Source organism: Portunus trituberculatus, chromosome 46, assembly GCF_017591435.1.
Source record: "Portunus trituberculatus isolate SZX2019 chromosome 46, ASM1759143v1, whole genome shotgun sequence".
NCBI lineage: Eukaryota > Metazoa > Arthropoda > Malacostraca > Decapoda > Portunidae > Portunus > Portunus trituberculatus.
This window is the reverse complement of record NC_059300.1, coordinates 4,650,456-4,670,856: the sequence shown is the minus strand read 5'-3', so window position 1 is coordinate 4,670,856 and position 20,401 is coordinate 4,650,456. Positions and strand designations below refer to the sequence as shown.

At 37.3% G+C, this 20,401-nt stretch overlaps 1 protein-coding gene across 1 annotated transcript in view; it reads right to left on the bottom strand.

Moving 5' to 3' along the window:
- Nucleotides 1-8,077: 8,077 nt before the first annotated feature.
- The window catches only part of LOC123519829, a 24,340-nt gene continuing 12,016 nt past the window's right edge, over nucleotides 8,078-20,401 (bottom strand). The window contains exons 7-8 of the mRNA XM_045281356.1: nucleotides 10,634-10,953; nucleotides 8,078-9,136 (exon numbers count right to left, since the gene is read on the bottom strand). Coding sequence (XP_045137291.1) covers nucleotides 10,853-10,953 — 101 coding nt within the window. The 3' untranslated portion in view covers nucleotides 8,078-9,136; nucleotides 10,634-10,852. The remainder of the gene's footprint in view (nucleotides 9,137-10,633; nucleotides 10,954-20,401) is intronic.

The window sequence follows — 20,401 nt, the reverse complement described above, 5'->3', positions numbered from 1 at the left end:
AACACTCCTTCATAAGTAGAAAATGTCAAAATCTTTCAAACTCAAACTCCCTCGAGACTTCTGGCATCTAGCCAAAAACATCTCAAATAACTTCACTTCTTCATCTTTCCCTCCTTTATTTTATCCTGATGGCACCACTGCCATCTCTTCTGTCTCTAAAGCTGAACTCTTCTCTCAAACCTTTGCTCACAACTCCACCTTGGACGATTCTGGGCTTGTCCCTTCCTCTCCTCCTCCCTCTGACTATTTCATGTCTACAATTAAAATTCTTCGTAATGATGTTTTCCATGCCCTTGCTGGCCTAAACCCTCGGAAGGCTTATGGTCCTGATGGGGTACCTCCTATTGTTCTCAAAAACTGTGCTTCCGTGCTTGCACATTGCCTGGCCAAACTCTTCCAACTTTGTCTATCGACTTATACCTTGCCTTCCTGCTGGAAGTTTGCCTACGTTCAGCCTGTTCCAAAAAAGGGTGACCGTTCTAACCCTTCAAACTACCATCCTATAGCTTTAATCTCTTGCTTGTCTAAAGTTTTTGAATCTATCCTGAATAGGAAGATTCTCAAACATCTGTCACTTCACATATCTTCAGTATGGCTTCCGTCAAGGTCGCTCTACTGGTGATCTTCTGGCTTTCCTTACTGAGTCTTGGTCATCCTCTTTTAGAGATTTCAGTGAAACTTTTGCTGTAGCATTAGACATATCAAGAGCTTTTGTCACAAAGCTTTGATTTCAAAACTGCTCTCCTACGGTTTCTATCCTCTCTGCAACTTTATCTCATGTTTCCTTTCCGACCGCTCTATTGCTGCTGTGGTAGACGTCCAGTGTTCTTCTCCTAAATCTATTAATAGTGGTGTTCCTCAGGGTTCTGTCCTGTCACCCACTCTCTTTCTATTATTCATTAATGACCTTCTTAACCAAACTTCTTGCCCTATCCACTCCTACGCTGATGATACCACCCTACATCTTTCCACGTCCTTTCAAAGATGACCAACCCTTCAGGAAGTCAACAGATCATGCAGGGACACCACAGAATGCCTGACTTCCAATCTTTCTAAGATTTCTGATTGGGGCAGAGAAAATCTAGTAGTTTTCAATGCCTCAAAAACTCAATTCCTCCATCTATCAACTCGACACAACCTTCCAGACAACTATCCCTCTTCTTCAATGACACTCAACTGTCTCCTCTTCCACAATGAATATCCTCGGTCTGTCCTTTGCTCATAATCTTAACTGGAAACTTCACATCTCATCTCTTGCTAAAACAGCTTCTATGAAGTTAGGTGTTCTGAGGCGTCTCCGCCAGTTTTCCTCACCCCTCCAACTGCTTACTCTGTATAAGGGCCTTATCCGCCCGTGTATGGAGTACTCTTCGCATGTTTGGGGGTTCCAGTCACACAGTTTTACTAGATAGGGTGGAATCAAAAGCTTCGTCTCATCAACTCCCTCCTCTGACTAACTGTCTTCAGCCTCTTTCTCACCGCCGGAATGTTGCATCTCTTTCTATCTTTTATCGCTATTTTCATGGTAACTGTTTTACTGATCTTGCTAACTGCATGCCTCCCGTCCTCCTGCGGCCTCACTGCACAAGGCTTTCTTCTTCCTCTCATCCCTATTCTGTCCAACTCTCTAATGCAAGAATTAACCAGTACTCTCAGTCATTCATCCCTTTCACTGGTAAACTCTGGAATTCACTCCCTGCGAATTCCTACGCTTTTACACTTTTTAGAGAGCCAGCACTCAAGTGGGCTTTTTTTTTTTTTTAATCTTTCTTCTTTTTGCCCTTGGAGCTGGAGGTTCACCTGTCCAGTCACTGCAATTTCATAGTGAGAGTTGGGTGTGTTTGTAGCATGGGTAGTATTTATCACCTGACAATACAAGTATACGATTCATATTTTGTAATTTGTTTTGGGAAGAAATCAAGAATAGGAAACAAGAGAATAGGTGGGCTGTAGGGCGTACTTATATGTTGTTTGGAGAAAGGATTAACAAAAATTTTGTGCTATGATTTTTTAAAGCATAGATTACTTGTGATAGCTAAATGCTAATTTCTATCTTTATTAAATGCATTACATTTTTATATATACATACTTTAAACTTTGGCATTGTAACAAAGTATTCTTTTTTAATAAAATAAATTATGAAGGATAGGCCTTATAGAAAGTAATGTATAATCATGCTTGTTTTTATTTATAGTAATTAATATTTTTATTTCAGTTAAAGCTGAGAGTAACCACACCATTGGAGTGGAATTTGGATCAAAAATTGTTAATGTTGGTGGCAAGTCGGTCAAACTGCAGATATGGGACACTGCTGGACAGGAGAGATTCAGGTCTGTTGTAGACTTTTTAGATTATATTTTATGTATTATTTTATGGAATGCTTTATACAATTAGTGGTATTCAGTAGACCTGCTGACTTTGAGTTATAAGAATTTTTAGGACTATGATGATTAATTTGACATGATATTAGTAAATTATTTGATGATTACTGTCATGTGATTGTTAGCAAACTGTCTTGTGATCACTTTGACACTAATTGTTACTAAAACTTTGGTAAGTGATATTAAATAAACTGTCTTGTGGTTAATGTAGGAAATGATTTGTAAATTATTTGAAAAGTAATAGAAGTTAATGTACTGCATCTCAACAGATCTGTGACTCGCTCTTATTACCGAGGTGCAGCAGGGGCCCTTCTTGTGTATGACCTTACCTCCAGGGACAGTTACAATGCTCTGGGGAACTGGCTTGGTGATGCCCGGTCTTTAGCTTCTCCTAATATTGTAATTCTCTGTGTAGGGAATAAAAAAGATTTGGAGGATGAGCGGCAAGTTACCTTCATGGAGGCCTCAAGATTTGCTCAAGAAAATGGTATCTTTCCTTTAAATCTGATTTTGCCAGAATATGCAGTGGCAGAAATGTTAAGTTTGTGTAGATGCAAAATTGAAAATAACTTTAGATCCACAATTCTCATTGTACTTTATTAGTAATATTTTTTATTAACTTTCACTAACTATTAATGCTGCCAATTTTACTATTAGATTCTAAAAGAATCTCACATATTATGAAATAAACTTGGAGTATTGCATTAAATGTATCAAATTGAAAAGAATAGTGCATAAAGAAGTGGCTGCAGTTTTTGCTTTCTTACATATTAATTCTAATGTCAAATATTGTGTCAGTTATAAACTGCTGTTTTGATGTTTTGATAACTGTAGTATTGTGCTTACATTCTGCACAGTAGAGATGTAGGTATTAAGTTGTTATTGACATCTCAGAGAGGAAGTGTGCACCATGATTTATAGGTTTTGTGCATCTTCCTGTATAATGAGTTAGAGTATAATTTTGTAATGTGTTACCATTCTTACAGAACTGATGTTTATGGAGGCTAGTGCCCTGACTGGAGAAAATGTAGAAGAAGCTTTCCTAAAATGTGCCAAGAGTATCCTTGCAAAGATAGAAACAGGCAAGTATAGTATATTTTCTTCATCTTTGATTTAACATGATTACTTCAAAACTTGCATGGCATTACCTGATTTGGTGTCACATATTTGTCTAAACATATTTGCTTATTGTACTTGTTATTAACCTTCTACTGTTATGCACCCTGCCACACCTCCCCATAAGGATAATGCCAATGATATATTAAATATGATAAAATTGCATAATAGGGGTAATGGTTAATAAATTTGAATTTATTACACTGAAATAAAAAGGATTTAATGATAAAATGCTTTAAAAACACACACACACACACACACACACACCGTGTAGTGTAGTGGTTAGCATGCTTGGCTCACAATCGAGAGGGTCCGGGTTCGAGTCCCGGAGGCGGCGAGGCATATGGGCAAGCCTCTTAATTTGTGGTCCCTGTTCACCTAGCAGTAAATAGGTATGGGATGTAACTCAAAGGGTTGTGGCCTTGCTTTCCCAGTGTGTGGAGTGTGTTGTGGTCTCAGTCCTACCCGAAGATCGGTCTATGAGGTCTGAGCTCACTCTAATGGGGAAGACTGGCTGGGTGACCAGCAGGCGACTGTGGTGAATTACACACACACACACACACACACACGGCCCCGTAGCTCAGTGGTTAGAGCGCTGGCTTCACAAGCCAGTTCGATTCCCCGGCCGGGTGGAGATATTTGGGTGTGTCTCCTTTCACGTGTAGCCCCTTGTTCACCTAGCAGTGAGTAGGTACGGGATGTAAATCGAGGAGTTGTGACCTTGTTGTCCCGGTGTGTGGTGTTTGCCTGGTCTCAGACCTATCCCAAGATCGGAAATAATGAGCTCTGAGCTCATTCCGTAGGGTAACGTCTAGCTGTCTCGTCATAGACTGCAGCAGATCAAACAGTGAAACACAAACACACACACACACACCGCGTAGTGTAAGGGTTAACACACTCGGCTCGCAACCAAGAAGGCATGGGTTTGAGTTTGGGTGTGGTGTGGTGAATAGGCAAGCCTCTTAATGTGTAGCCCCTGTTCACCTAGCAGCAAGTGGGGATGTAATTTGAGGGATTGTGGCCTCGCTTTCCAGGTGTGTGGAGTGTAGTGTGTTCTCAGTCCTACCTGAAGATCGGTCTATGAACTCTGAGCTTGCTTTGTAATTCTAGGTGACCAGCAGGTGACCATGAACACACACACACACACATACATGCCTGACGCCACACCATTAAGACATTGCCGAGCAGCTCCCAGGCTAAGTGCTTCAGCAGGCATTGGAGCCTGACCCAGACATATGTGCAAGGGAGTAAGGGGCCATAGGGTTCTCCTGACTCCATATTAAATAAGATTTGGATACCATATAGACGGAAAAATGGAGAAAGAAATGGAACTGGGTGGCACAACATCAAAACAAACACCAGGTCGTAATAATCAACAATTTATTGAAACAGCTGTTGGACTGAGGAGATTGACTGAGGATAATATGGATAAGGACTTTTCTGGATTTTGAGACAAAAGAGGCAATATAAGGAGGTTGATAAACGTGAAAAGAAAGATAAGGTACATGAAGGAAGTGATGTCGAGTTTAATGGACAAGCAGGACAGACTGATAACAGAAAACACAGAGCTGAGATTGAGATAAGTTGAATGTGAGAAGGTCAGTGTAACAAATCAGGGATTAAAGAAGGAGATACAGGAGATAAAGAAACACAATGATATAATAAAGACTACATGTCACAACTATGAAGACTCCTTAAGGAGCCTACAGAAAAAAAGTACAACATGGGGTTGAGGACAGAGTAGAAAATGGATTGGGTGAAAACAAGCTGAAGGAATTATGAAATGCGTGGAAACAAGAACAGGAAGAAGAAAAGTAAAATTTTCAGTGATAGTAAAGAGACAAATTTAGGAAAAAACAAAAAACACTGTTGTACAAGTAATTAAGGAAAAGGAAGATCTAGTGAGAGATACAGTGGGTATGAGGAAATGTTTCTTGATTTTTTGGGATGAAGGAAAAGAAAATCCATACAAGTTCATGAGAGAGCATGATGAGAGAATTGGCCAAAACTATTATCAAACAGGTCCAGGACAGCACACAGGAGTTGGACTAGGAGGAGAAGGAAGTGATTAGGTTAGGAAGATTCAGTGAAGGGGGTAGATCACAGGTGGCAGTGGAAGAAATTATGACAAGGAAAAGGAAGCTGGCCAATGATACTGAACAAAGATATATGGATAAAAAGAGATATGAACCTGGAGGAGAGGGAAAAAGAGAGTGCTAAGAAATGAAGCTAAGGAAGAAAAACAAGAAAAGGATGGAGATAAAAAAAAAAAATTTCTACTGGAGAATTCTAGATGAGACTAAAGAAGTGGTATCTACGAAAGAAGGAGGAGGTCATGGAGGAGGCAAGAAATTAAGAGTGACTTATACTAATATAGATGGGTTGTTATCCAGTGTTGGTGTTGGAGGTTAGTTAGATTATTTGAAAGAGATAAAGCTGGATGTAATGTGCATCGTTGAAACAAAACTAAGAGCGGAGATCCATGTTAACTTTAAAGAGGAGGGATATAATAGCTGGAGAAGAGACAGGAAGGGTAAAGGGGAAGGAGGAGTGCTAATAATGGTTCGTGATAATATATGTGTAGAGGATGTGCAATATGATGAGAGCAAGGTGGAAGTAATGGGAGTAACAATCAAAACAGAGGAATTGAAAAAAAGAAAAATCATAGTTACTTAGGTGCCACCTAAGACAAATACATGGGGGAACTGAAGAACATAAAGAGATGCAAAAAGAGGTGATTAAGTGCTTAGATAATATGATAAGACAATATGGAAGAATACTTTTAGTTGGAGACTTTAACTGTAAAAGAATAAACTGGAGAGAGATGGAAGTAACGGATAATGCTGGACAATGGAATGAGGTGTTACAGTTGACTATGGTAAATACAATGGACCAGTGGGTGAAGTCAACAAGGTACAGGGGGGGGAAGAAGAACCATCTGTTTGACTTAGTATTCACAAAGAAGCCAGAGCCCCCTCCCAGCATACAATACCTTAGTCCCATGGGAAGAAGTGATCATGTGACATTAGAGCCGGAAATACAGGAGGATCAGATAAGATACATAGATGACTACAAAAAAAGAGATTGAATTATGCAAGAGCAGATTTTGAAAAATTAAGGGAATTTTTTGCTCATATTGAATGGAGAAACATTATATATGAAAGGACAATACACGGGAAATATGAAATTTTTCTACAGAAATATAATGAAGGAGTAAAGAAATACATACCTTTTTATAGAGTTATGAAAAAAATCCATGCTTGGTACAATGCTAAATGCACAAAAGCTAAAAAGGCAAAAGATAAAGCTTGGAAGAAACTCATAAAGCAGAGAAATGACAATAACAGACAGCAGTATAAGGATGCGAAAAATAAATATACAGTGGTACCTCAACATACGATTTTAATTCGTTCTGTGATGATCATTGTAAATAAAAAAAAATCGTACCGTCATACCTCGCCAAACATTGAATTTGCCAAACACGAAAGTGAAATCTTACATGAAATACCAAAAAATTAAGCAGAGATGATGAGATCGGCCACAGATGGCGAAGACTCTGGTGACTTGGCCGCTTCTTCTTCTTGTGACCTTTTAAGCTTGGCGTGTTGTCTTTCACCACGATATTAAATTTGTTTTCACTCCTATTGCCTGCTATAATGGATATCATATCATAGTATTCATATACGCTCATGCCATGAGGATAACCTGGACTCCATGGCACTGAGTGATAGTGAATTACTAATGAAATACCGCGGTATTTCATTAGTAATTCACTATCACTCAGTACCACAGAGTCCAGGTTATCCTCATGGCATGAGCGCATATAAATACTATGATATGATATCCATTATAGCAGGCAATAGAGGAGTGAAAGACAACATGCCAAGCTAAAAAGGTCACAAGAAGAAGTGGCCAAGTCACCGTAGTCTCTGCCGTCTGTGGCCGATCTCATCATCTCTGCTTTAATTTTTGGTATTCCATGTAAGATTTCACTTTATGCATTACAAAACAATCCTTTCTTGGGGGCAAGGTTTGTAAAAAGCTAATAGAAATGTTGTTTTGTGAACATATATGCATATATAAGACAGTAACACTACCTCCAGAGGTGGTGTTCCCAGCAACCTCAGAATGGATACAGAAAATTGCTACAAAGATGGAGTTGGAAGTAAAGGATCTAACATATGAAGAATGGCTGAAGGAAATGGGACTACCAACCTTACAAGATGGAAGAGAATGAGGAAGCCTAATAACAATTTACAAGATAGTCAATGGCATTGAAAAGATAGACAAGGAAGACCTGGTGCTGGTGACAGAAGAAGAGGACATGTAAAGATCAGAATGAGGTAGTGTGTAAAGGATATTGGGAAATACAGTTTTCCACATAGAACGGTGGAGAAGTGGAATGCATTGAATAATGAATTTGTTACAGCACATAATGTGCATCACTTTAAGGAAAAACTGGATAAATGGAGACACTATGAGCCTGGCTTGAACCCTGTACAATACATCTAGGGAAATACACTGTAATGACTGCGGAGAGCAAACATATAAACAACAGCTCCAATACTGGATACTGCTGACTCCTAGCACAAGCCTGGTGATGTATTGCAGGGGAGGAGGGGAATAGGTTAGTTTTCTGTTGCCAGAATTGTAGTAAATTGATTGTGCTGAAACAGAAAAACAATGGAGTCCTAGAAGGGAGTTTTTGGGCTCTAAAAAGGAAAAAACAATTTAAAATTATATCAGTGGAAAGAGAAATTAGATGTCAAGTAAGATCAGCTGTTCAAGGAAAATCGAGAACTGAAGGAGGAATGTGGTAAACTGGAAAAGGCTGTGATGGTTAACAATGAGATGAAAGTACCATTACTCACTCACTCACTCCCATAGCTCTCGAGCCCTGCAGCTCATGGGTGCCTCCATCAGTGCCTTCCACTGGTTCCTGTCTGCTGCTTCCTCCCTCCAGTCGTCACTCATCATCTGCTGCATTCCATCCTCCCATCTTGTCCTTCGTCTTCCTAGTGGTTTTCTCCCAACTGGTCTCCAGTTCATCACTCTCCAAGGCAATAGTCCATCCTCCATCCTTGCTACGTGTCCTGCCCATGTCAGTTTGGATGCTCTGATTTCTTTGCTCAGCCAGGTCACTTCAGTCATTTCTCTGATCTCTGCATTGTGTCTCTTTCTCCATCTTCCCTCTTCTTTGGTCCACAAATCTTCCTCAGGATGTTGTTTTCAAACATGTCCAGTTTCCTTTCCATCTTTGTTAAGGCTATTGTTTCTAAACCATACATTACTATTGGTCTTGTCAGTACCTTTTATGTTTCTATCTTGATCTTCCTTGTTATTTCTCTGCTGTGGAATATTTCCCTCAAACTGTGGAAGCTTCTATTTCCCCTTGCTACTCTCTCAAACACCTCCTCTCGTGCTGCACGTCCTCCCCAGTATGTAAAATTTTCTATCTCCTCCACCTTCTCTCCATTGATGTACACTTCTTGTTGCCCTATTTCTCTTCTTAGTCTTGTCAACATTGATATCCAGTCCTACCTCTCTAGCAGTCCTAACAAACAAATGTGACATTCTTCTTAGATCTTCTATGTCTTCAGCAATTAGGTCTATATCATCTGCATATGTGGAAAACTGCCCTGAAAGAGAAGTGTAAGAGCTATGAAGTAGAGTTGGAGGGACTAAGGGAAAAGGTGGGGGCAGGGGAAGGAGCAATGAGTGAAACAAAATTAGAAGAATGGAGGAAGGCATGGAAAAAAGAACAAGAGGATGAAAAGGTAACTTTGAAAAAGTGGTTAAAGAGCAGATACAAGAGAAAACTAAGAATACAGTGATACAAGCCTGGATCTTTTTAAATCTTGATATGGGATAAAGTTACCAATTTTTCCATTATTTACCCTGGGCTACAATTGAATGCTCTCTGAAGGGCATCTATAATGTAGAATTTGATTATTATTCTACTTTTAGTTATTCTATTTAATTCATACTTTTATTTATATATATTATATTATATTTTTGAATTTCTGAGTAAATGAAAACAAAGTACAGTGGAGATTCAATACTCATACTTAATTCATTCCAAATGGCTGTTCGAGTACTAAAAAGTTCGACTATTGATACCTATAAATCAGGTCATTCGTTTCAGCTATTGCCAAACCCAATTTTAGAAAAAATTAGTGGGTTAATTTTGTAGTCACCGCTAGCATTGGCACACAGAAGCAGGGTTAGCCTGCCTTTCATGGGGTTGTGTCCTGGCAAACACTTCTCTTCCTTTGTTATATAGGTCCTGTTTTTTTTTTTTTTTTTTTTTTAACAGGCCAGTTTCATCACAATTAAAGATCTGTTGTGGGGTTAAGCGCTCCTTATCCACAAATTTCTGAGTGGCAACGCTGTCAGCACTTGCTGCCTTGCCGTGCCTCACAACAGAATGAATTCCAGTTCTTTTCTTGAAATTCCCAAACCACCCTTTACTTGCTTTAAAATCATCATTGGAGTCAGATGTAGTATCAGAAATCAAATCACGATGCAGCAGCCTAGCCTTTGCACAAATTATGCCCTCTGACAAAGAATCACCAGCCATCTGCCTTTTGTTTATCTAATCAACAATTTTTCCAATTCTTCCACTGCCGTAGGTCGCTTAATTTGCCTTTTCACACTAATCGCCACATGAGCTCTTTTAAAGAGCTCTTTCTTCTGCAGTATTGTGGCTGCTGTAGATTTAGCCATTCAGTACTCAGCTGTAAGATAAGTTGTTTTTCTTCCTTTCTTGTATTTATCAATAATCTCCTTTTTCCTTTCAATGGTTGTCACTACATTCTTTCTTATAGGCTTATTCTCACCACAAACAAGTCTCTTTGGTGACATTGTAATCTTCTAAAAAAAAAAAAAAAAAAAAAAAACTCTGGAGAGAAAGCGCAAGACAATGTTATTTGTACGACAGCGAAGGATCAACTGGCTATGGTGGCCTGGTGGGGCATATGGGGTGGTGGGAAGGGAGAGACCCTTTGTTTACATTCGACTATTAAAAAGTTTGACTATTTAGATGTTCGAGTATTGAGTCTCCACTGTATAGATTTAATTTCAAAATTATGGGTTTATCAAGTAGGTCAGTTGTGTATTGTCTTTTTTATACATACCTTATCACTCCTACTCATCCATCTATACCATTTTGTTGTCTTCAGGCTTTTTACTCTTATGGACAGTGCATTTTAATGCTTTCTTTTGGGAGTCACTCCAAGTGTTGGAGCTGATCAGAATTACTTATTTACAATGAATATTCAGGCTTTAGATCATTGCCCTTTTAAAGACTAGATAAACTGTTTATTGCAGGGGAACTGGATCCAGAACGGATTGGGTCAGGCATACAATATGGAGACGCCACTCTCCGGCGCCTCAACCAAGGACAGAATCAGCGCCCCAAACCTGGGGCTGAGTGCATGGGCTCCTCGTGTCGGATCTAGAAGAGAAAAATAGGTCAGTAGGGGAAGGTTTATCTACATATTTCTTATAGTTTTTAGTGAACTAATAGACGTTTTCTCATTGCACTTTTTATGGGCATTCTTTATATATAGATTTTTTTCCATGATATCAAAGGAACAACAACATGGAATTACTTATCTCGTATTTATTTCATTAATTACCATTTTGTATGTTTAATATTATGATAGTGTAACTCTCACACATGCACCATTGTTAAATTGTAAATTGTATTATTCTCTGTAGTGTTGCAAAAAGATCACTAAAAACTCCTGTACTACAAATGTTCACTGTGTCTGCGGTGTGCTACAGAGGAGGGTTAATTTTGTGTATATCTTTTGTGTTCTTTACATAGAATCTCTGTAAATTCATATAGAAAGTAAGCATGAGGTAGTATATGGCAATTTACATGAGGAATTTATGAGGTGGTGTAGGGCTGTTAACTTGAAAGAATATAATTTTTTTTTATTTTTCAATAGGAGGATAATGTTGCACTAGATGTTATAATAATGTCACAGATATTATATTTATATATGTATATTTATTTGTTGGCTGTGGTTTGTAAACATGCTGAGAGAGAGAGAGAGAGAGAGAGAGAGAGAGAGAGAGAGAGAGAGAGAGAGAGAGATATTGGGGAGGAGGTAGGAAACATGTATTAGTCTCTCTCTCTCTGTGTGTGTGTGTGTGTGTGTGTGTGTGTGTGTGTGTGTGTGTGTGTGTGTGTGTGTGTGTGTGTGTGCGCACGCATGCATTTCGGGGCTGGCATTGAAGGTAGTTATCATCATGGATAGTGTATGAGAATAAATCTATCCATTCCCAAGGTAGGCAGCATTTCACCTCTCCCGTCTCATGGCAGGTGTAACTGGATGGCTTTACTTCTGACATGCACCTCTAAAGCATCCCCTCCTGTCTAGTCCATCAGCCTGACCAGATGTCAGTACCAGTCAAGGTGACAAAATTTGCTTGTGATTTTTTATAAATATTTGTCTGGTATAGTAACCCTTTCTGAGTGGCAGCTGTATCAATTATTGGCTCAGAAGTTATCCGCCTCCTTCATAAAATTGCATTTTAACACTGGTGCATATCCTGATATCCTCTACACTCTGTTAATATTTCACAATATGGTCTTTTTAAAGGAGACCTTAAATTTTAATCTTTAACTCTAGCTAAGATATTAATCTTTCTGATCAACAAAGAGGTCACTGTAGTTCCAAACTATAAACACCATAGATTTTTTCACAATCTTTACTTAAATAACATACTACCTTAAATAATCTTGAAAATTCTTCCAAAATGTGCTTGCCACAGTCTTAAGATTTAGCAGTGTAGGATATTTTTACATATCTGTAAACATCCTTTGTGCTCTACACCTGGGATTCTGAACCTGGGACTCAAACCCACATAGGTTCACAACCCCAGGAGTACTTCGATGGCTGATCTGATAATTTTCTTTACAGTGCCACTGCATATTGAGTTAGTCTTAGTCATTAAATTAACGTCCTGTTTGATGTCAGATTCCTAGGTGTTCGGATAAATGGTCTTATAACTCAGGGGGTTCTTAACGAGCAAAAAGGTTGAGAACCCTTTCTCAACACAATCAAATTCATTAAAATCTTTAAATATTTCATTTGAGATTATCATTTTAATGCACATTATCTTGTTGGAAGACAGTATTTTCATAAGAACACAGGTGAAAAGTTATCTCATTTTCGTGTCCTCTCTTGTTCTATTTGTGTTGGATTTCACTAACAGGTGATCCAGTTAAGTGCCTGAGTTTAACCTGCACTCTGCCAGCCACTTTAATCCTAAACCAACCCGTGGTGCCAGCCAATTTTGCATATTTTTTTTCATGCACTAAAAAAGTCCTAAATCACATAAAAATAATGAAAGCATACAAAAAAGTTGTCTTAGAAAGTAAAAAAAAAATAAACATCATGCACAGGTAGGCTACTTGTAGGTTAGTAGTGGCTGGTATATTTTAACAACACCACCGCTTCGCTGACAAATAGTAGGCTTCTTCATATGCATTTGCATGTGTGCTTGTATATTTTCAACCATGTACTGAATCATCATCAGACATGTCTGATAACATTTCACAATTATCAAAGGCAAGTAACTCAGAGAAAATCTGGTTGTCACTCAACCCACAGCAGCACACCATGACTGCTTCCTACAGTGGTTGTATAAGCTCTGATGTGATTGCCGCCGGGGCCACTCAAGGAGCATACCAACAAACTAACAAATTCAATGCTTAGGGTGGAGTTTGGAGTACACATAGTATGTTTTTTTTTATAACTTTATTTTGACAAATAAACATGCTAGAATTTTTTTTTTTAGGTTGCCACCATGAATTTATGGTGGTGGCTATGACTGCGGATCTGCTAGATGACAAAAATTCATGGCGGTGGCACTGCATGAGTTAAGGATCACATTGATTTGTAATAATGATATTCTTATTGATATATTATACATTTTCTGCATCCTAAAGTTCCTGTGAGTATTCCAGTTTTTATTTTTTATATCCATGCTGGTCCTAAATGGCAAAATGCTGAAAGTAAATAGTAATTTAGGCAAAAATTGTGTAGAAATATATGCTTTTATAATTTTCAGAGCTACAGTGATCTCTATGTTGGTCAGAAAGATCTACATCTTAGCTTGAATGAAACATTGATAGGTGTCTTTTATGCGAGTCTAAATGAGAATATGCACCTGTGTCCAAAATGTAATTTTCTGTAGTGGGTGGGTAACTTCATGAGGTGATAATTGATACAGCTGCCACTCAGAAATTATTATCATGCCAAAATATCATCTAAACACAAGGATCTTTGAAAAAAATGTAAGTTTTGTCACCTTGCAAGATATGTACTCATAAGTTAAAGTTTGGGCTGGCCCATGGACTAATACACTTAACCCTCTGCAGTAATGCCTTCTGCTATCATGTTTTATTGCTATTGTGCATACTTAAAAAGCTGCACATAAGTATGCTTGTGTCGCGCATAAAATTACTGCTATTGCACATCTGGCATTCAAAAACTCCCGGGTTATGACGTCACGTGATAGTTGAGTTTCTCTCTATACTCTTATTGAACATTAGTTCTTCACATATTTCCCCAATCTACCCATCCACCTTAGCTCCTAATCGTCCACAATGAGGTACCATATTTGATGGCATTTAGGATACACCCGTTTCCCAAAATTTTGGCTATAATAAATAACCCTGCCTCTAACATGCATCATTATTTTATTGTTGGTGTTATTATCATTACTAGTATTGTTACTTTAAAAATGAATTACTATAAAAAAAAAGAAAGCAATGTAACCTGTTAGGCTGTTACGCATGTTATACTGTATTTGATGGCTGGCGGCGAATTTCGGGTGGTGGCGGATTTGACCGGGTGGGTGGCGCGCGAGATATGAATGTCGAATTGGCGAGTCAGTCTCTGACTCAGTCACTGCCAATGCCATATGCCAGGTATAGCCTATGCTTACATCTCACAAATCACAACAGGATTGGTGTTTAGCCTACTAGCAAAGATCAAGTTTTTAAATGCAAAATATTGGGATCTACTGATGATCAAAATGCATGCAAGTCTTCAAATATCTGGTGAAATCCTTCACTTTATATTCAGAGCTTAAATCTGCCCATTTATCTTTTTTTTATTTTTTTTTTCCCCAATGTCTGCCAAAAGTGGGTGCATTTTAGGAGCCCATGTGTTTTATGAGCCATCAAATACGATATATTTTATATCAGCTGATCAGCACCCTGACTTGATGCCATCTAACAGTGAGGAGTAACAAGAAGTTCATGATCACAACAAAACACACTCAACACCATCACCATTATGGCAGCAGGAGAAAAAGATCGAAAAAGGTTTTTAGTGTAATTAGGGCTGGAGCACACAAGTGACTCTATGGCACCACATTGTGGCGGGGATATAGCTCTCCATGAGTTTACATTGTTTAGAAGCGGTCCTGCGCACACAAGTGTCTCTGGCATGTGACTGTGGCAAGCTGTCACTCATCCCTGCCTCAGCATGGTGTGGCTGTGCTGAGGACTCACGCACACGAACAACTGTGGCTGTGACAGCCAGTCACATACCAAACATGATGCCACAAAGTCGCTTGTGTGCTTCCGGCCTTAACCTTTTCACTTTGGAGAACAGAAAACAGCTCCTGGCATCATATCCCAGCTTGCTTTCTCTCTCTCTCTCTCTCTCCACTATGGAAATAATGGTGATTGTAAGTGATTTTTCATACAATGATAAATAAACCCATGCAAATTTTAAAGAAGGAAAATATAGTCTGCCTTCTTAAGGCCATTTTCTGAAGATGACAAATGAGAGAAAACATAAATTTTTATCATAAACTAATCTATTGGTAAAAAAAAAAAAAAAAAAAAAAAAAAATCCAGCATGGTCCATCAATACTTATCCTCATATAAGAGAGTCATACACTTTTGTAATACATTCTAAGAGATCTCATACAATATCTGGGAAAGAAAACACACCATCTTAGCAGAAAGCAACCATGACACAATATGAGTGTCATCAGATACGTAACGAGCTCCCCGGTGACACAAAATATGTATCATTGTGTTGAAGGGGTTAAGCATATACTGCTGAATGCAATCTAGCATCACATTATACAAGCAGAAAACATTGCAGCAAAAGCAATGTCATCCTCAAGTTCTGGCCAATGTGGGGCTGAGCAATGAATGTTATGTTTACCTTTCCTTGCTCTCTTTAGTTAGTCTTGCTGTCACCAGACATGTATATTTTTTTCTGTAGGTTGTGGCCTAAAAGCCCTTGCTGCTGCTCCAATGCCATGCTTCATGACATAATCTACCACTTGTAGTTTGTAGATGTGTAGCTTGATAATTTTCCTCCTGCATCCATAACAGTGAGGGAGTTGATGCATTTTGTTATGATCGGATCAGATCGGATGTAGAGTCAGTGGATACCTTTTGTAACAGCCCCACTGATGCTGTTTTCTCACTTGTTGCAAGTTTATCCATTTTCTCTTTTTTCACAATCAACTTTTCTATTTTCTTCTTTTCTTTCATTATCAACTTTGTGATTATGAACTTGTGTTACTCCTCACTGCCAGATGGCATCGAGTCAGGGTTCTGATCAGCTGATATTTATAAACATAGATCACAGCCGTACAGGTTAGATTGCTTTAATTTTTATAATTTGTTTTTAAAAGTAATAATACTTTTAATGATAATAATACCAGCAATAAAATAATTTTTCCCATAAGATGCACGCTGTTAGTGTTGGTTGAGGTACTGATTGTAAGGTAGGTTAGTGAGTGTTAGAGAGAAGATTATCCTGTGGAAAGTCTCAACTTGGCATAAAAACTAGGCAAAAAGTGATAAAAAAAATGACAGCCTGGAGGTCTTAGTGTCAATATGAATAGGTTCTTTAATTCAGCTATCGCACAGTGATAGATGCACCACTTAGGTGTGATAGCAAAGGATTGAGTGTGCTTCCCCTTCCAAGTCTTTCTATCCCTGACCTCTCAACTGCAGCCTTTTCTACTTAATGTTTCATCTTTTCCTCATTGTCTATCTTGGATATTTCATACCCTTCTATGTCCCTTCCTCCTCATCCTTACTGTAATATATTTTTTTCTTATTCCATATCTATCATTATCTTCTTTATTCCTTCCTGCACACTCTCTATCTTCCCTTCTTTATTCCTTCCTAAACACCCCATATATTCTCTTCTTTATTCCTTCTCCCACACTCTATATCCTTCTGTTCTTTATTCCTTTCCCGATACTCTATATCTTTCTCTTCTTTATCCCTTCCTCCATTCCTTATCTTTATTCATCTCATCCCATATTTAAGTCCCAACATTAAAGACTAATTCATTTCATGACAGTCCCCAAGAGACTAGAGTGATCAAATGTTGCCTACTTGTGTATCTAGGTATATATTTGTTCCTGGCACTTGTTAGCAGATACAGTGTTGGGCTGGGATGAAGATGTATCAATATTTATCTTGCTGGATCTTCCTGGCTGTTGTATTCTATTAGGTCTTATTTTGCTTCTTGGATAATCCTGCAATAATGAAATTATGATTTCTGTTGTTGCTGCTGCTGCTGCTGCTGAAGTATGTGCAGCATAGTTAATCTTCTATATCATATCTGATTTTTTTATGACCACTATGACATGACTTAATTAGATATAAACTAATGTTACTTATATTGTGGTAAAGTTCCTGACAATCTATAAAAAGAACGATTATTTTCCATATTTCAAAATTTTATATTCAAGAGCACATATACACCCACCCATCTGTATGCTGGGAAGAGAGGGAATAATTTTTCTGTTTACATTTTTGCATAAATATTTATATCTGGTGTTTTATAGCTTCCAATTTGTTAAAATTAATGAAAAATATATGATAATGTAATTAAAAATAATGAAGAAGCAATGAGGTGGACTAATAAAATAGATCAAATCAAGTAAAACAGGCATAAAATGTGCAAATTGGAATCCATTACATACCTAAGAAATATATTCAGTTGTTTGCTGAGCATAGTTTATGAAGGCTACACAGGCATGGGGGGGGGGTGAGTGATTGCTTCTGCAGCTTTCCCACCAACTGCTGCAACAATGTGACAGTTCATTAGCAGGTAGTAGTAGACTAGATACAGACATGCCAGTCTTGGTGGTTAGGTGACACTTCAGAAGCACTGAAACAGATCCTCAAGTTTAACTTTGGTCATGCAGAAATCACTAATAAATGAAATTGTGCCCTTCTCAATGGAATTTCATGGAACATGTAATCCACATTCTATCCCAGTCTAATGTACTCATGGCCAGAAAACTACTGATGTTTGGAATCTGTAGTAATAAACTACATATCAGGTCACATTTATAACTTGAGACCACATAGGCCACTTTAGTTCATGATATTCTTAAGTGGAATTTAAAGGCTATAATAATACACTTATATAAAAGCAGGATTCTAAGCTGTAGTGACATTATACTGTACTGCCACACACCACCTCATATTTTGTATTTTAAATAAGATCCACTTCAGTTTATGCAAAGATCCATACATTAATCCCTCTTTGTTTTTATGTATATAGATAAGAAGTAAATATGAACAATTAAATATTGATCTCTGACCTTTGCATCTCAAGGTAAATGTTCTCAGTAATTTGGGTTGGAGAAGAATTATATAAATCCATTTTAATTTTTATAATTTCAACTTTAAAAATCAATTTCAATTTTAAAAATGAAGTAGTAAAGTAAATTTTGTAAATGTACCTGGAAAGCTTTGTCATATCATTAAATAGAGTTGTAAGTTCCTACAGGTAATGTTTTGTTTGCACAGGTGCTGTATTAATAGCTTGACTAAACTGAAATTAGCATAGATATGTGAATTCCTGCACATTTTTTTTTTTTTTTTGAGGATTTGTCATATGTGAGTTTTTGTATGATATAGTCTTACACATGTGTAGGAAGCACATTTCTTAGTTCAAAGATTATTTTCTTTCTGAATCAAAACTAATGTGATCCTAAAATTTCAAGAAATGTTGTAGGTATTGCAATGCATACCTTATAATGCTAGCTAAGGTTTTATATACAATGTAAAACACTAGTTGTCATGCTATAGTTGTGCAGCAGCTATAAAACAAAGTGAAAATGAGCCTTTTTGTTTCAGTGGATGTTTATGCAATACCTTTGTAGATAACAGCTGAATGCAATTATGTTTATATTTATATTTTACTGTGAATATTGAATACATTTATTATGTGGATAATCTCCTTTCAATCTCTATTTATTCATATAAATATTATTACTGCTAGTAGTAGAAATGATATATACATTCCTTTTAGTTGTTAGTTTTATCATAGTATATTTATTTTGCCCTAATTAGGTAATGACATATTTAAAGGAAATAGACAAAAATTTCATATACCACATTTTTTCATTATTCTTTATATGAATGTAAGTAAATATGACTTTTTATTAAAACATGTTGCTCTGCTAAAAATGTATAATTTGCATTGACCTGTTTCGGCTTGATAAAGATTAAAATATTAATTGCTGTATATACTTGTGTAATAATCAACTTCAAAACTTCTAAGGATATGGCTACTGACTATGAGCAGACAAGGCAAATACAAGCATACTGGAAGGTTTCAGAAGTATTCTGTATTACACTCACAACATGGACAATAATAGGTGTCAGCTGGAAGAGGAAATGCAGCTACCCTATCTGCCTCACTGGTTTTAAATTTCTTATTAAAATATATCATGGAGGTTATATCTCAGTTGCCTTCTCCCACATGTGTGGAACAGCACACAAGATAAAAAAAAAAAAAAAAAAAAAAAAAAAAAAAAAAAAAAAAAAACTGCCTTATATAATTAATTTTCTTAGAAATACTAGTAGGAATTTCCACAAAACCATAAAATGTACATGACCTACAATTAGATTGAGACTGTGGCACTGGAGGGTAAGATTTTGTATATGGTATTTAAATTTTTTTCAATTTGTCCAAGTTGGAAAGATTCTGGATTGTTATGTATATAAGTGTAAAACATAATAACAGGTATTCAAGACAAACAGTGAGAATTGCAATGCTAACATGCTTTTTAATCCTTTCACTGCTATTTGGTATTGGAGTGAAAGGGTTAAATAATGAGAAACAGGATTACTCATTGCTAATATATCATTAGCATGTTTCTATTTCAACTAATACATTAAGTTTCAAGAAACTCAACACAATATTGCACAAGTCAATGGATGGATAACAGACATGGGCATCCAAATCTAAATAATTTGTAATAAGAAGTGCCACTAGAAATTAATTTGAAAAATTATAGTGTCACAGCTTAAATATATATGCTATTATATCTTTTTGTAAAGTAGAAAGATGAGGGTTTCTTTTTATCTTATTTCATAATTGTAGGTCTAGGCCATACTATATTGTATTTGAAGATGATATATCAAACTGTTCTGTGATACATCGATGTGCTCTAAAATTGTGATAAATGGTTAGATTTTGAGCTATAAATACTCACTCACTTCCTAAACCTGCATGCAGCTGTGCATAAGCTGTATGTGCAGTATGGTAAATGCATGTAATTTAGGTTATGCTGCTCAAGTGAGGCATGACAATGAAGTGAGGGAATGTTTTAGAATATGAAAGTGTGCATGTACATGCCTTGTCTCAGCTCACCTTTAACATGGATGTCAACTGGTTATATCAAGACTGAAACTTTATGAAGATGAAATACAGTATCTTTAATCTTAGACTGCATGATAACTAACTTCAGGTTTATTTTCATTTTGCTGGATCTCTCTCTCTCTCTCTCTCTCTCTCTCTCTCTCTCTCTCTCTCTCTCTGCTTCTGTGAAGTACTTGATAATTTTCTGATCTAGGTCCAGTCAAAATGTATTGCTGGTGA